Source organism: Rhinatrema bivittatum, chromosome 2, assembly GCF_901001135.1.
Source record: "Rhinatrema bivittatum chromosome 2, aRhiBiv1.1, whole genome shotgun sequence".
NCBI lineage: Eukaryota > Metazoa > Chordata > Amphibia > Gymnophiona > Rhinatrematidae > Rhinatrema > Rhinatrema bivittatum.
The window spans coordinates 316,619,608-316,638,136 of record NC_042616.1 but is presented as its reverse complement, the minus strand read 5'-3'; the positions used below and the strand labels follow the sequence as shown (position 1 = coordinate 316,638,136).

The 18,529-nt window shown below is 42.8% G+C and overlaps 1 protein-coding gene across 1 annotated transcript in view; it reads left to right on the top strand.

Moving 5' to 3' along the window:
- ABCA13 (ATP binding cassette subfamily A member 13) overlaps nt 1-18,529 on the top strand; it is a 929,477-nt gene that overhangs the window by 387,005 nt on the left and 523,943 nt on the right. Inside the window, exon 34 of the mRNA XM_029587089.1 lies at nt 13,460-13,617. Within this exon, the coding sequence (XP_029442949.1) occupies nt 13,460-13,617 (158 nt within the window). The remainder of the gene's footprint in view (nt 1-13,459; nt 13,618-18,529) is intronic.

Genomic DNA, 18,529 nt, shown 5'->3' with positions numbered 1-18,529 from the left:
CTGTGCTTTGGCTCTGACCCATTGGACTGGCTTTGGACCGTGCTCTGGCTTCGACCCTTGGATTGGCTGCGGACCGCCCTCTGGATACGAACCCCTGGACTGGCTTCAGACCATCTTTGGTCTCCAACTTCTGAACCGACCTTGGATTACCTACGACCTGCTGGAGGCGCCAGCCGTCTGGAACCCATGACCTGCAGGAGGCGCCTGCATCCGGACCACCTTCCACCTTCAAGGAGTCGCCTAAGTCCCGGTGGCCGTGTCCCTACGGGCTCCTCCTGGGGGGACTTCGGCTTCCAGGGTGAATCTCCAGAAGTCCCAGCGGCCGGACTCCTAAGGGCTCCTCCCGGGTGAGTACCGGTCTCCAGGGCGAAGATTCTTCTATCACCAGGGTTTGACGTCAGCCATCCTTCCAGTAGGTACGGAGTCCTTGGTCGCATAAGACTTCAGCCTGCTCCGGGTCTCCGAACCGCCTCCTGGTTGGGACGCTTGCTGTGGGCCCTCACAGTACTCCATCTTCTGTCCCAACCGGCTCAAGGGTCCACGAACGTAACAATCTCTCTTTCTGGAAGCTGATCAGGATGGGGACCCCTCCAGACCTGATCACTCAGGATCAGGGCAGGCTGCGTCATCCCAACCTCTGAGCCTTGTCTCTCATGGCATGGATGTTTATGGGATAACCTTACAGGTCCTGGGCCTCTTGGAAGAGGTGTCTCAAGTCCTGCTGGAGTCCAGGAAGCCTTCCACCAGGAGATCTTACAAGCTCAAGTGGAGGAGATTCTCGGCTTGGTGTGAAGTCCTCAGGTTGGATCCATTCTCCTATTCTACATCAAAACTTCTGGATTACCCTCTGCATCTCTCAGAGGCTGGCTTGAAGACCACCTCCATGAGAGTCCTCCTCAGTGCTATTGGGGCTTATCACCACAGAATGGGTAGCTCCCCCATCTCAATGCAGCCTCTTGTGGGACTCTTCATGCGAGGCCTACTTCAACTCAAGCCTCCGATTCAGCCCCAGCAGTATCCTGGGACCTCAATGAGGTCTTAGCCCGCCTCATGAGGGCTCCTGTTGAACCTCTGTGATCATGTGACCTGAGGTATCTGTCCTGGAAGGTCCTCTTCCTAGTTGCGGTCACCTCTGCTCACAGAGTCAGCGAACTTCAGGCGCTGGTGTCATACCCACCTTATATAAATTTTTTTCATGATAAGGTGGTTCCGCGGACACTCCCTAAGTTCCTGCCAAAGGTGGTCATGGAATTCCATCTCAATCAGTTCATCGTCCTACCCATCTTTTTTCTAAAACCACATTCATACCAGGGCAAATGGGCTGTGCACACCCTGGATTGCAAGACGGCCCTAGTCTTTTATCTGGAATGTACGGCAAGCCATAGACAGTCCATGCAATGCTTTGTCTCTTTTGACAAAAACAGATTGGGAGTTGCAGTCTCTAAGCAAACCTTATCAAACTGGTTGGCAGATTGGATTTCCTTCTGCTACACACAGGTGGGACTGCAGATTGATGGCCATATGAAAGCTCATTCTGTGAGAACCATGGCTGTTTGGTAGCCCACTTGCACGCAGTACCAGTGGCTGAGATGTGCGGGGCTGTGACCTGGAGTTCCCTCCACACTTTTGCTTCACATTACTGTCTGGATAAGGACGGTCAACGTGACAGCAGTTTTGACTAGTTGGTCCTCTGCAATCTTTTTCAGCTCTGAAACCCAACTCTCTCTGCCTTAGGCACCTTGTTCTGGTTCAAGCTGACTCCCAGTGTTATAGCAGCACAGTTTGTTGTGTATGTTGGCACTTGTTAAGTGCTGGCTATCTTATGGGTGGCAGCAACCTATAGCTACATATTCATCCATGTGTGAGGACTACCATCTTGCTTGTCCTAGGAGAAAGCAGAGTTGCTTACCTATAACAGGTGGTCTCCTATGACAGCAGGATGTCAGTCCTCACAAAAACACCCCCCCGTACCCTGCAAAGTTAGGTTTCTTCTATGTTTGTTATTTTATTTTTCGTGAATTCTATATTATAAGACTGAAGAGGGAACCCATGTGGGCGCATGGATACTAGCATGCTGGGCATGCTCAGTGTGCCAGTGAAAGTTTCTAGAAACTTTGACAGAGGTTTTCCGTGCTGGGCTCCATCTGATGATGCCTCCCATGTGTGAGGACTAACATTTTGCTGTCCTAGGAGAACACCTGTTACAGGTAAGCAACTCTGCTTTCTACGGATAACTTGGACCTTACTACATTCTGCAGGATCCTCAAGCAGAGGTTACTTCTAGGGTTATGTTGTTAGTTGTTTTTGCTCTTGAACCAATTAAAAATTAGACTCTAAAATATGTTTTCATGTGAAGCAGAATACATTCTTAGGTCTCAGAGTCAACTATTCCTGATGTATCCCAATTTTCTCAACACAGAGTAATAAACAGGAGGTATAATGTCTCTAAAAAGAACAGACATATATAGGTGGCAATTTTCAAGCTGTGTACTGAAGAGTAAAGTCTGTGAGTACTTTCTACCTGCAGACTTTGTCAAATTTCAAAGGGATAAAGTTCTCTTTAAAAACTAAGTAGGAAAAAGTATGCACACAGACCTCCATCTTCTCCTTGTGTGGATACTTTTTCAGGGAAAATATATTCGTGTACCTTTGAAACATCAATTCTATCTGTGTGTAAATTAAAATAGTTGATATATTAATAGGGAAAGCAATTTTCAAAGACATTTCTGCTAGTAAATCAGTGTTATATATGCAGAAATGGGGGGGGGGGGGGTGTCTTTGAAAATTGCCTGCCCTATCTGTATTAATTTTGATTGCTGATAGGGTGAACAATATTCAAAGACACACAAAAATAGTCCAGTAAGTGCAGACACACTATACACTTCTTAAATCAAAAAATATCTGTAAATATCTCTTTAATTTTTTTTTAAACTATTGGGCAAACTATATCACTGGCATCACTCAAAGAGGCCGATGCAATATCTGTGCGCAGAAAACAGGCACTCAGTGTAGATCCCTAGCGCCTCCTCTGCATCGGATGTACAGGAGAGGTGGCTATCAAGTGGGTTGGGAAAACAGACGCTCAATCTACGAGCTTCCGTTTTCTCCCACTACCAACATATACACACACAAGATACATGGTCTTGGGTGTCCAGAATTTTTTTTTTCCCCCAAACTTTATTTTTTTAACTAAATACTGCTTTATTTAGTTCCTCCTACTTAGTAATAGTATCACAATGACACTATTAGGAGGAATCATAGGAAGCAGGATTTTTCGTTTTTTCAATACGCCCTTGAGCGTGGCATACCATTACATCAGCCTTGGGATGGCATAAAATTTGCTGCGTTGCAAGGGCGCATTGACACGTGGAAAATGTATTGGATTGCAAGGATTAGCTAATAGCCTCAGCTACATGAATTTACATGTGATGAGTGTTAAAAGTTATGCAGTGATTTGGATGCACATTTTGGACACGCTAAGCCCCATACTGGATCTCGTGTCAAGCCATGTGCAGTGGCTATCGCATGGTATTGCATCAACTCCAAAAAGACTTAAACCAATATGTTTTCTTTATTAAATAAGGACCCTATTAACACCCCATGGGCACTTAAAGACCCCATTTGTGCATATAAAATGCAGTTTTACCAGATGAAATATTTTTGAAAATTGCTCACCTTCAAAGTTGTTAGTGTTTTTTCTGTTTCTGAATGGCGGCCAATCTGAAAATCTGCACCAAGGTTTTCCAGAGATATACAGGGTGCAGTAAATTTTATTTTCCAAAGTTAATTAATAACTTTTGGGATGGAGGTGGTCACGTGATGTGGTGGACTCGGGAGGCTGCGTGAGCTAGGGTTTCGGTCGGGTGTCATCCCCCATGTAACAAGTTTACCCGAACCCTAAGAGCCAGGAGAAACATCTGGGAAGCCGGGGCGCTGCTTTTTGCTGCCATACGGGGAGCAATTATGCTTGTAATTGAATCTGGCTCGCTGCCAGCCTGAGTCCAACATGGCCACCATAGGGAGAGCGTGTTTTGTTCAAGGGCGGTGAGGCCAGACAGAAGCGATGAGAGCTGAAAACTTGCAGTGGAGGACTAAGAAGTAAAGAGCCGCTTCCTTGCAGCAGCCCCGTTGAGGAGGTAACTTCTTCTTGGGCACGGCACTGAATCGACAAATTGGCAAGGCCCAGGCTGAATAGGAGCGCCGGTCTTAAATACGTTTATCAGTCAGCAGAGCCCTTACCCGAACACTAAGAGCCAGGAGAAACATCAGGGAAGCTGGGGCGCTGCTTTTTGCTGCAATACGGGGAGCAATTGTGCTCATAATTAAATGCAGCTCACTGCCATCCCAAATAAAAACATGGCCGCCGGAGGGAGAGTGTTTTTCGTGCGAGAGTAGTGAGGCCAGGCAGAATGCGGTGAGAGCTGAAAGCCTGCAATGGAGGTCTAAGAAGTAAACAGCTACTTCCTTGCAGCAGCCCAGTTGCGGAAGTAACTCCATCTTGGGCATGGCACTGAATCAATGAATTGACAGGACCCAGGCTGACTAGGAGCACTGGTCTCAATTAAGCTACGTTAGTAAAGGTTACGTGAACTGAGGCCCCTGAAGTAGCATTGCCCTGTCAGACAATACTGGAAGCAGCAGTTGTTGCATGTACCGGCTGCGTCAGGCCCGCGACCAGGCCCTCTTATCCTCTTCTGCCTGTTCCAGCGTCTGGCTCCACTTCCCTTGTGCTGTGGGCCGCTGCCTTCGACCTCAGGCCGTCCCCAGTGCTTCTGTCTCCAGGGTGGACACCTGTGCTCCGAGGCGGGCCTCCTTGCATGGTTTGTGGAGAGATGCCGCCGTCCCGTGCCACGCTCCTCACTAGGCGCACGCGCTCGCATCTCCTTTCCTTTTAAAGGGGCCACGGTGGGAAACCAATCTGCGACCCCAAATGATGATGTCACTGGGCTCTAGTATATAAGGCCGGGCCCAGCCTCAGTTAGTTGCCTTTGCAACAGGTTTCCACACCGGACGTGTACTTCGTTGCTTCCTCTGGTGACTTCCTTCGTATTCCTGTTCCTTCCGTGTTCCTGATCCTGGTTCTGTTACTTTTCCTAGTTCCTGTGCCTTGTGTTTGCTCTACTTGATTTACGGACTGACTTCTGGACTCAACCTTTGCTTTGCCTGACCATGTCATTGATCTTCTCCTGGACCGACCTCTGCTTTGCCTGACCACATCATTGATCTTCTCCTGGACTCGACCTCTGCTTTGCCTGACCACGTCATTGATCTTCTCTTGGACCTGACCTCTGCTTTGCCCGACCACACTATTCATCATCTGCTGGATCTGACCTCTGCCTTGCCCGACCACGCTACTGATTATCTCCCAGACTTGACCTTTGCCTTGCCATTACTTCTTGCTTGCCATCTGCCCTGATGTCAGCCTGTTCTACGACGCCTCTGCAGTCTCCATTCTGGACTTGGCTATTCAGGCTTCAGCCTGCTTTTATCCAGGTGTCCCCTATCTGATTTTCGTTCCTATTGGCGCCCGAGTCTCTGGGACTCTGCCTCGTCCAGTACAGACTCTCCATCACTATCATTGTTGGCCCCTGGCTGACCTCCTCCTCATCTACCAGAAGACCTCAGACGGAGGCCCACCTAAGTCCATCCGGCCCCGGCACCCAAGGGCTCAACTTGCGCGGAATGAGGGCTGGTATTGGTGAAGCTCCAGTCAGCCTCCGTCAGTCACCCAGTTCTGCCTATCGACGGTGGGGACCAGTAGGGCCTCCCCTATGGGTAGCGTCAACCCCCACCTTGGTCCAAGGGTCCACCTCCTGCACAACAGCAGTGTCTGACTTATGGAACTGTTGGCAAATCGTGGTTATGTATACAAGAGCAGGGAAAAAAGATAAAACCCATCTAAGAACCATAACTACCAAGATGGCATCCGGCAAACAAAATACTGGGCACAATGACATGACTGCCATAAGCATGACCTCTCTAATGGAAGCAGTGGTTTTAAAAACATTAAATGGAAGGTTTGACTTCTTATCAGCACAAATCCTGGAAGCTCAGTCCTCCTTTGCAGATATTGGTCAAGGTATTGATCAGGTGGAGGACAGATTGAGTGTTGTGGAAGATGACTCCACCATGATGCAGAGTAAAATTCATAATTTAGAGACCCAGCTCCGTGATCAGGCTGACAAAATTAAGGACCTGGAGAACAGGTTCCACAGAAGTAATTTAAGGATCGTGGGTCTTCCTGAGTCCCTGACAGTTGGAAGTTTGCTGTCCACTAAAGAGTCCTGAATGCCTAAAGCACTGGGCTTAGCAAACCTGGAAGGCCTGCTCAAAACTGAACGTGCACACCACATGGGAGTCTATCAGGCTAATAGACCTAAACCCTGGGTAGTCATTATCAAAGTGCTGAATTACATGCATAAAGTGGCAGTCCTGCAAGTCTACCATAAACAAAAGTTCCTACAATTTCAGGAAAACAAAATCTTGATTTTTCAAGATTTTTTGGCAAGAGTCTCTGCGAAATGAAAGGACTTTGATCCGATATGCTCTGAGTTGGTGAAAAAGGAGATATGGTTTGCCCTGCAAAACCCAATGAAACTAAAGATCTTGCATAATAACTTTTCCTTAGTGTGTGAAGATATGGCATCTGCGAAGAAATTTATCAACTCTCTCTCCACTCCAGACTCATAAGAGATGGTTAACTACTGAACTTAAATTATGTCTTTCTTTTTTCATTTTTACACATAGGTCTTCTAGTTGTACTTTTTTATGCTTAACACTGTGTTGAAACATATTTATTTATTTATTTATTTATTTATTTATTTATTTAACAGTTTTTTATACCGACCTTCATAGTAAATAACCATATCGGATTGGTTTACAATATAACAAGGGAATAACTGGAGTAGCAATTCAAGTAAAATGAAAGATAACAATGGTAGGAATAAGTCAAAGTTACAATCAACAGGGAGAGAGAACTTGGAAGCTTACAACAAGCTGGAAAGAAGAAAGGCCGGTAATAAATAAGTAGTGTTACCATAGAACGTACGAGTTAACAGCTTAAACGGTGCTTTGACCTGAAAGTCTCAGGTCTCAGAGACATATAATGCCTCTCTGGTCTCAAGTCTGGTCTCAAGTCTCAGAGACATATAATGCCTCTCTGGGGGGGGGGTTACATCCGAATGTATCTTAGGTGACCCTGGCCTTCTTAAATAGAGGGCAATTTGTTCCAAATTTTCCTCAAAACGGGGAAAGGAAGTATATTTCATTTATATTTGGTTTCTTGTTGTTTTGTTGATTATAGGGGAAATACTGGGTTATGAGAAGATGTTATGGTGGGTTAAACTTTGGAGATCAAGCCAAATAGCGCTTTATAAGATTATTATTTGTTGGTGCGTGGGATGTTCCAATTTAATATGCCACGGAATGAAGAAGACTGCGGCTCAGTCTGGGACAATGCACGATCCCTTCACCTCGCTCTCCAATATTATTATGTGTTCTGATGCTTGATGATGGGGGGGGCAAGTTAAAGTGGTAACATGGAATGTTGCAGATATGGGTTTGCCTATAAAGAGGAAAACATTTTAACCCACATAAATCGGTTGAAAGGAAATATTTTCCTACAGGAAACCCATATGTTACCAGCTGAACATGCAAAATTGAAGAAGGGGGGTATCTCACAGGTCTTTGCTGCTTCTGGGTTCATTAAATGTTGCGGAGTGGCAATTCTCATTCACAAGAGTGTAGCATTTTTTTTAATGGAAAATAGCCACTCAGAACTAGTGGGCCACTATGTTTTAGTTAAAGGTAACTTATTCGGCCAAAAGGTTATATTGGCCTCAATATAAGCTCCAATCAATATAACCACCAATTCTTTGTACAGCTTGTGACAGATGTTTTGAATTTGGACAGTGCTCTGATTATATTAGTGGGGGCACTGAACTGTGTAGCAGATGTGTCCATAGATAGAAGTGGTAGCCCGGGACCAACAAGTTTTTCTGACTTGAAGGGGATAGGTTTTTTGTGTAACATGATACATATTATAGACTCTTGGCGGACACTAATTTCTGGGGCTAGAGAATTTACCCATCTGGCTAGAACACATGATTCATGGTCCCGCATTGATTATATTTTAGTTTTTGAATTTTTATTCCCTAAAGTGATAAATGCCTCGATAGGTCACTTGGTTATTTCGGACCACAACCCTGTTATTTGTTCTTTATACTCGCTAATACAGGCAATGGTTCTGTATCTTGGAAAATGCCCCACTGGCTACTTAATGACACATGCTTTAAGGCATTTATGGAAAAAAATGGCAACAATACGCTGAATAATAATGCACAACATCTTTCTAACACAATATTATATTGGGAAACAGCGAAGGCAGTTATGTGGGAAGAAATTATTAGTTTTCTGTTGCATGCCAAGAAAAAGATGAATTAGGAGATTCTTGATTTGGAGAGACAACTAGTGGCTGATGAGTAGTGACAGATGGCTCATAGACAACAGAAGCCAAACTTAAATACAATACCACACAGAAATTATTAAATGATTTATTGCATAGGAGAGCTGCATCTTCCCTATTCGTTCAAAAACATAAGTTTTTTAAGTTTGGTAACTGGTCAGGTCGTCTGCTAGCAAACTTAACAAGGGCACAGGGGGGTTCTCACTTTATTGCTTGATTATCAGAATCAAATAAGCACTGTACGGGGTCTAAAGAAATAGTGGACATCTTCAAGTCTTATATGAAATTGTATATGGCAGAGCAAGAGATGAAGAACAATGCAAACGGTTTATGTCTGGGATGCACATGCTTCCTTGGAATAGCCAACAACTAAAACAGTTCAAAATCAGAAATTATAGCAGGTATTCAAACAATGCCTAATTTAAAATCACCATGGCTGGATGGAATATCTGCTATATGTTATAAAGTATTAATGTTCTCCCTTGGTGATACACTTATTGTCCTCTTTAATTATATGGTTCAAGAGGGTCAAATACCCCAAACAATGTGTGAAGCGTATATTATAGTAAATCCCCAAACTGGGTAAGGACCCCCTACACCCCTCCTCATACCATCCAATCTCATTAATACATTTGGATGTGAAGCTATACGTTAAAGTGATTGCTAACCGATTGAAATATATTATGCTAGATTTAATTTCCCCAGAGCAATCCGGTTTTGTCTTTGGGAGGGCACCAATTGCGAACATTCATCAATTACTATTGGCAATTGAATTTAGTAAGTATTCTAACCTCATTGACCCCTTAGTGGTCAGTTTTGACACAGAAAAAGCGTTTTATGAAAATTTTTGCAGCTGGTGTTGTCAGGTTTTGTTGGTCCTATTTATCAAGCCATAATTAATTTATATTCCAGACCAAAGGCGTTTATAAATGCCAATAGCACAAGTTCACGATCCTTTGCTCTGTCCCAGGGCACTAGACAGGGATGTCTGCTTTCCCCTATATCATTTATATTGACTTTGGAGCCACTAATTAGGAAATCAAAAGCTGCTAATGAGGTACAGGGAATGTTCATAGGAGCGGAGCCTTTGAAAATATTATTATTTGCCGACGACCTATTGATGATCTTGACATATGCCAGTAAATCTTTACCAAAGGCCTTAAGAGTTTGGTAACTTTTCAGGGTTAAAACTAAATTTTGATAAAATCAGAGGGTCTGGATATCAGTGGTCAATTGCAACCGCTTTGGGTAATGTTCCCACTGAAGTGGGCCAACACATCCCTTTGTTACTTAGGAATTTTTATTTATTCCGACCCAGCGCAATGGTACGTTTGTAATGTGCCACCTATAGTTAGTAAGATTAAATGCAAATTATACTCATGGCTGACGTTCCCCTTATCTCTCATGGGTCGGGTGGCTTTAGCTAAAATGGCACTGATCCCTAAATTGCTTTACGTATTTCAAATGGCCCCTTTGATACTCTGTTGGAAAGATCTAGGCTTGTTGTTATGTCTATTTACAAAGTTTTTGTGGCAAAACCGCAAGCCACGGTTGGCCATGTCTATGTTAATGGCCCCAAAAGATGAAAGGGGTTTGGGTTTTTCAAATTTGAGATATTATAATTTGGCCTGTAACCTGATGTCAGTGGAGGAATGGCTTGGTGGTAAGCCGAGATCCACTTGTCTGCACTATGAACAAAGTTTTCTTACCCCTTTAGATACTGCTTCTATCTTACATGCTAGAGGGGGACAACTTCCCAATTATATTATACATTCATTGCTGGTGGGCACTATTAGATCTGCATGGAAGTTTATGAGGAATTTATTAAAGCTTTCCTGTGAAGTTTCACCTTTCCTTCCAGTAGTGGGTAATGATGACTTTGACCTAGGCAATATGCACCAGAGGTTTGTGGAGCTTACAGATAGGGGAACACAAGATATATCATGCTTTGTGGATAATGTCACAGATCAAATACACCTCTTTTCATATTTAGTTTCAATGTCGGTATTTCAGAAGGTTGACTTTTTACTACCTGCAGCTTAAAAATTATATAAACAAGCGCTTGAGAAGCGCTAGGGGTAGATATATCTCAGGTCCTTTCCAAAGACTCTGTCACCTGTATAGGAAAACTCAAGTATCTCTGTCAATGTTATATAAATATCTATTGTCAATATCACATTTTGTTTTTCTGAGCTCCCTGGCTAATGTGTGGAGTACAGATTTAACAACTGCTTTGACTGATTATGATATCACTTCTATCTCAACATCACTTACCAGAGCTGCCTAAAGTGTGTCATTGAGAGAGATGAAGTATTACATTAACCATTGGATTTAATTTTGGCCGTTTAAAGCTTTTAAAGCAGGTATTGTGCTCTCAAGTACTTGTCTTAAATGTAAGGAGAAGGCAGCTACTTTAGTGCACTGCTTATGGAGCTGTCCTATTATTCAAGCTTTTTGATTATCTATTAAGGCATTTTTGGCTCAACTGGATATTCCTACTTCTGTTTGGTTAACACCTTTCTGCATACTTGGTCATGTCGAGAAAAAGGCTGAGATTCAAAAGCATTTTAAAATATTACTTATAAAATGCAATCTGGTGGCCAAAAAGGGAATATTAAATGTTTGGCTAGATAGTGCTGGTCCTCAACTGGAAGTATGGAAATTGGCTATGATTGAGTTACTTCTGTTGGAATTTCGCTCAGGGGATTGCTCACGATCTAACTCAGTTAATAGTTTTTGGGCAATTTGGAGATCTTTATCCCCTATGCTTCCAGTCGATGTGAGAACTAAAATCCTATAACAGGTGATAAATTCCTGCAACAAAACAAATAAAAGATATCTGTGGTTCACCCTGGGTACTAAATTGGTTTGCGCCCTATGTGGCTAGGGGGGAGGGTACATGTCTATGTTGTAGTATGGAAGAAATCTGCAAACCTATGTTCATATAAAGGCTATTGTTCTGTTATATATTTGGGTATCAGTACCGCGGGTTCTCAGAGGTACTATACCTAGCTGTTGTGGTTTATGGGTTATCTAGTTTTTACTCTACCTATGTGTTCTCTCTTGTTGCTTGTTCATTGTAAAGGCAATGCCTATATATTCCCAGTTTTAAGTTATCTCTAAACCGACACGATGTGCAAACGGTTGTCGGTATATAAAAATGTTTAAAATAAAAAATAAATAAATGTTGTTTTATGAAAATCAATAAAAATGATGAAACATAACTTTTGGGCAGGACTAGCCGAGTGGTTAGAACAGCAGGTTCAAACCAGGGAAGCCAGGGTTCAGATCCCACTACTGCTCCTTGTGAGCCTTGGGCAAATCACTTCACCTTCCATTGCCTCAGGTCCAAACTAAGGGGTCAATTCAATACGATGCGTGCAAAAAACGTGCATCCAACCTGGACGCACGTTTTTTACATCCCCTCTCTTGGGAACTCAATGTAGAACTCAAATGAGCTGGTGCACTAAAAGGGACATGCAGTGGATAATTTGCACATCCCTAGTGCGTCCATGGCATCCAGTGCCCGGGAGAAGTGGCTGTGCGCAGGTAAGTGAAACAGACACTCAGTTTTCCAAGTGTCTGTTTTTCTAACCCGTGCACATCCACTGCTTAGTATCACAATGATATTAAGTAGGAGGAGCCACAGAAAAGCTGTATGTTTTGCTTTTCTGAGGATGGCTTGGGGTGCCTCAAAACTTAACACCAGCTCTGGGCTGACATTAATTTTTGAGGGTTAAAATGTGCGCGTTGGGCGCACATTTTTTTTTTTTTTTTACATCGTGAGCACCAGCTAATAGTCTCATCAACATTGCATTTGCACGTGATGAGCATAATTAGCTACACGCTGGTATGGATGCACGTTTTGGATGCGCTAATCTCGATATTGTCTAGCGCATCCAAAACACGCATCCAACCACGCGTTTAGCGACGTCCTGAGCTTAGTGCCTAATATTGCATCAGCCCCTAAGACGGTAACTTTCATATCGGCGTCCAGGCGCACATGTGCACGTGTTCGTTGGCCTGCGCCCAGGTATGCGGCTATTTTATAACATACACACATATATGCGCACATGTTATATAATAGCCTGGCTATGCGCACGTGTGCTTAATTTTAAGTGGATGCGTGCCTGTGTGCACAAATCCCACTTCTACCGCGTAAGTGGAGGGTTTTAATAGGGGCGTGCCCGATGCCATTGCAACTCAAACCGGTTTGTTCCCAGTTCGCCCAGTAAATGGATAGGTCTTCCAAACCCCCCTAGTTTAATAGCATTCCTTCCTCCCTATTAGCCCTAACCCTTAAAATGTTTTGTTTATTACTTACACATCATCCATAACAGAAGTAAAGTTACACCACAGGGGACCCGGCACGTACCGGATCCCGTAAGTATTTACAAGCAAATTTCAGGTTAAAATTCCGGGACGCCCATGTCCTGCCCATGTCCTGCCTATGCCCTGCCCACGTCCTGCCCCTTTTTTGGAAAATGTTCACTTGTGTGTGCAGTGAGAGATACTCACATATCTGGGCAGCTTTTAAAATTTGCTTGGTGCGCGCACCAATCCAACTTATTCATGCATCCTCAGATCGATGGATGTGTCGGGCTTTTAAAATTCACTTTTTAGATTGTGAGCCCTCTGGGAACAGGGAAATGCATACAGTACCTGAATGTAACCTGCTATGAAGTGTATGAAAGTTGGAATTTAAATAAAATAAACAAAAATACCCCAAATCTTCAATTTGGGTGAATAGAGCCCACAATATCTTCTTTCATGAGTTAATTTTTCTGGTGCTAATGTTTCCCAAAATTTTTGGTGGTCAGAGATAAATGTTTGGTGGCCATTTTTTTTTCCAGTTGGGCTACTACCAGGAGGAGGTATGTAAAAAGCATCTGTTACAATAGTTAGGCCTTTTCCACTGGAAGACCCAGTGAGAAAAAGATTTAATCAATGGAGGGAGATTTTAATTGATTGTTTTTTTTAATCAATCCTGTTCAGGTCGGACCTTAATCTTTACCACTCACCATCTTGATGAGGCAGAAGTGCTCAGTGATCGCATTGCTATCCTTCAGCATGGCGAGCTGAGATGCTGTGGCTCTCCTTCCTACCTGAAAGAGGAATATGGCCAGGGATACAGCCTAACATTAAGCAAAAAGGTAAGGAGAGTATGTAATGCAGTGTTATATAACTAATAGGTGTCACAATATGCCTTATTCTGTAAGAAAACCTCATCTCATTTTGTTTGGTTCTAGCTGCCCTAATTTATTTATTTATTTAATTTATTTATTGAGTTTTATATACCGTCATTCAGTATATAAACTAGCAGTTTTCCATAAACAATGGGATAACTTTTTTTTTTTAATTAGATTTTATATTTTATGCATTTTGGTGTATTGTCTTCCTGCTATAGATGATAAAAATTCTAAGATGTGGGAAATATATCAGCCATGACAATAATCTGATTGATTTAATGTCTGTAGATGCTTTGCGCTGACAATGGACTAATGATATTTGCTTTAGGCTGCGAAAAGAAAAACAGTTTCTATTAGGCTTTCTAACAAGTTAAGCTTAATCACTTCTTTTTAACTGTACATAGTGATGCAACGAGCTATCTCCCGGAATTGTCTTGTAAACACCTGTCCCTCAAAAGCTTGTATTCATTAATTAGCGAAATGAGTTACTCAGAGCAATGGGCAGACAGCTCTCATGGTTTCTACAGTTTCATCTGACATGTTCTACGCTGTGTTTGCCCCAAGCAATCAGCCGTCTTAATCGTTCCCACTAACCCCATCAACTAATGATAAGAGAAGTGTGGTATAGGTACAGTATTTGTATCTATTAGTCACTCTTAAGAGGAGAGGATCAACTCTGTAAGATGGGATAAATGTTAAAATGCAGATGTTGAGAAGGAGATGGTCTCTTTCTTATAAAACATTTATTATATTTAGCTATTTGCCATCATTATGAACTGAAGTACACAAAGATATATATATATATATAATATATATTTTATGAATAGAAACATAGAAACATAGAAATGATGGCAGAAGAAGACCGAATGGCCCATCCAGTCTGCCCAGCAAGCTTCACACATTTTTTCTCTCATACTTATCTGTTTCTCTTAGCTCTTTGTTCTATTCCCCTTCCACCCCCACCATTAATGTAGAGAGCAGTGATGGAGCTGCATCCAAGTGAAATATCAAGCTTGATTAGTTAGGGGTAGTAGGGGTAGTAACCGCCGCAATAAGCAAGCTACACCCATGCTTATTTGTTTTACCTAGACTATGTTGTACAGCCCTTGTTGGTTGTTTTTTCTTCTCCCCTGCCGTTGAAGCAGGGAGCTATGCTAGATATGCGTGAAGTATCAGTTTGTTTGTTTTTTTCTCCCCTGCCGTTGAAGCAGAGAGCCATGCTGAATATGCATTGAAAGTGAAGTATCAGGCATATTTGGTTTGGGGTAGTAACCGCCGTAACAAGCCAGCTACTCCTCGCTTTGTGATTGCGAATCCTTTTTTTCTTCACCCCTGTCGTTGAAGCTATGCAGGATATGCGTGAAGCATCAGTTTTTTTTTTTTGTTTTTTTTTTCCCCTGCTGTTGAAGCAGAGAGCTATGCTGGAAATGTGTGATGTATCAGTCTTTCTCCCATGCCGTTGAAGCAGAGAGCCATGCTGGATATGCATGGAAAGTGAAGTATCAGGCACATTTGGTTTGGGGTAGTAACCGCCGTAACAAGCCAGCTACTCCCCGCTTTGTGAGTGTGAACCCTTTTTTTCTTCTCCCTTGCCGTTGAAACAGAGAGCTCTGCTGGATGTGTGAAGTATCAGTTATTCTTCTCCCCTGTCGTTGAAGCAGAGCGCTATGCTGTATATGCATTGAAAGTGAAGTATCAGGCATATTTGGTTTGGGGTAGTAACAGCCATAACAAGCCAGCTATTCCCCTCTTTGTGAGTGCAAATCCTTTTTTCCATTTCCTCTTGCTGTTGAAGCTTAGAGCGATGTTGGAGTCACAGTAAGCATGTGTATGTTTATTGAACAAGGGTATTGTGTCCAGGCAGTAGCCATCATTCTGGCGAGTCACCCACTCTTCATTGGCGGCCTCTTGACTTTATGAATCCTCAGTGTTTATCCCACGCCCCTTTGAAGTCTTTCACATTTCTGGTCTTCACCACTTCCTCCGGAAGGGCATTCCAGGCATCCACCACCCTCTCCGTGAAGAAATACTTCCTGAATATATATATGTAAAACAAAACAATAAAATCTCCTTGTGCACAATGTACAAAAATGCCTGTAATTAGACCATCATACTAGGCATCATCAGAATAAAATGTGTTCAAAACATTTCATGGTTTTCTGCCTTGTTTATAATCATTGGTCTGAAGTCCTAAAGAATATTTGTTTTTTTGTATTTTTAATTGCATTTAAAAACATACTCAAACATTTTTAAATGTTAACGAAAGTCCAAAACAACTTATCCTCTGAAATCATGTCATTTGATTGACAATTTAGATGTTAGCATATGTACCGGCATCTGACAGCCTTTAATTCAGACATCACTTCCGGTCTACCTGCCACTATACCAGTGAGTTGTTTGAACTGTTTTCTAATTTTGGAAGATTGGCATGTATGGGAATCTATCGACAGTTGATAAGGCTTTTCGCCATGATTTCGGAGGATAAGTTGTTTTGGACTTTCGCTAATATTTAAAAATATTTGAGTGTGTTTTAAAATGCAATTAAAGATACAAAAAAAAACCAAATACTCTTTAGGACTTTCAGGACGATGATTATAAATAAGGCAGAATATCAAGAAATGTTTTGAACACATTTTATTCTGTTGACACCTAGTATGATGGTCTAATTACAGGCATTTTTGTACGTTGTGCACAAGGATGGTTTATTGTTTTGTTGTTTTTGACTATCCACTCATCCATTGGGAATTTGTTGACTTACATTTCTCAAATAATTTTGAAATTATTTTTTTCAAAATAATTTTTATTGGAAAAAGGAATAAGGTTACATTCTGCAAATATGGCTTAGACAAGGCATGAACTATAACATTGCAAATACAAAACAGCATGCCTGTAACAAATGAATAAACAAAAACCATAAACCACATTCCCTTTCTGTTTTGTATTTTCACTGTATAACCTCCTCCACCCTCTAAACCCATCTCCTCCACACCTCACACGCACCCCACCCCTTTACAGTGACAATTCCTAAAATGGGCAAAGTCCTCTTACTTGGTGACAATTGCTGTTTCCCATGTGTAGTAAGGCAGGAGGGTAGAGATTTGCATACCTTGCTCTTCAGTTGGCATGTAAATATATCTTGCAGAATTGGGTTGGGGAAGAGGTGCCTACTAGGGATGTGAATCGGGCTTCGGACGATTGAAAATATCGTCGATATTTTCAAAATCGTCAGAAATCATGGGCTCCCCCAAAACAATAGGAAAACCCCACGATATTGATCGTGGGGGTTCCCTTATCATTTTGGGGGAGGGCGGGAAAAGCGGCACACACAAATAACCCCTAAACCCACCCCGACCCTTTAAAAGTAACCCCTTAGCTTCCCCCACCCTCCCGACCCCCCCCAAAACCTTTTTACAGGTACCTGGTGATCTAGTGGGGGTCCTGGGAGTGATCTCCCGCTCCGGGCCATCCTCCGGCTCCCAGGCCGTCGGCTGCCACTAATCAAAATGGCGCCGATGGCCCTTTGCCCTTACCATGTGACAGGGTATCTGTGCCATTGGCCGGATCCTGTCACATGGTAGGAGCACTGGATGGATGGCACCATCTTGTGCTCCTACCATGTGACAGGGGCTGACCAATGGCACCGGTAGCCCCTGTGACATAGTAAGGGCAAAGGCTATCGGCGCCATTTTGATTACTGGCAGCCGATGGCCCGAGTGCAGGAGATCGCTCCCGGAACCCCGCTGGGCCACCAGGGGCTTTTGGCAAGTCTTGGGGGACCCTCCTGACCCCCACAAGACTTGGCAAAAGTCCACACCTACAAGCACCCCTTGCAACACTCCATCAGATTTATATCATGGACACTGCTCCAACAGAAAAACCCTCATGGAATAGATTTCAGTGAACTATAAAGTACAGGAGTAGTGTCCCAATTAGTTGTATATCCCAATACTAAGAGATGGTTTTGCATCTCCTTGTTAAGCTGGTCATACATATTCCTCCATAAACCTACATCTTGTGTAGACATGGATCGTTTAGCATATTTGGTGTCCAGTCATACAGTCTGCATGATCTGAATCATTTTAGCCTGCCACATTTTGAAGGTGGGCACCCCATCCTCCACCCAATGCACCAGAATTATTTACAAGCCAATACCAAGGCTAGATATACAAATTTAGTAACATCGGGTGGGGGCGTCTTTGTTCAGGGGAATTTCCCCAACAAAATAAACTGACCAGAGCGAAGAAAAGAACAATCAGTGCATTTTTGGCCCAAAAACCATCTAACATGGAACAGGACACAAAGTGGTGTAGTAGTGAGCCCACTTCCATTTTACATTTAGCACACAAAGGGGGAAGGAGCAATTCCCATCCTGTGTCTCTTTTCATCATCCATGTACACATGCTGGAGTAATTTAATTTTCATTTCTCTTAGGTTGGAGTCCTTATAATATTGATATATTACCTTGAAACATGCTTGTATGTCCTCAGAAGTGAATGATTCCTCCAGGAGAGAGGACCAGTATATTTACTTAATGAATCCAGATATTGTGGCTGAAGACAGCTTTTACACAATTTATGCCAGACAGTGATTGAGTTCCACCTGGCCAAGACATCTTGCACATCTGTCAAAAAGAAAATTCAAGGGCAATAGTCTCTGCCGGCCAAACTAGTGTAGACAAATAGTTCTGGGCCTGCAAGAATGCAAATAATTGATAAGTGGCAATCTTGTGTTTTGTAAAGTCTCAAAAGCTATGCAGTTTGAGCTGCCTTCAACGTATAAATCAGATATCCCTTCAATCCCACATTCCTTCCAATGTTGAAAAATTGGACCATAATCTATACCAGGGACAAAGTCTTTATTAACAAGAAGAGGTATA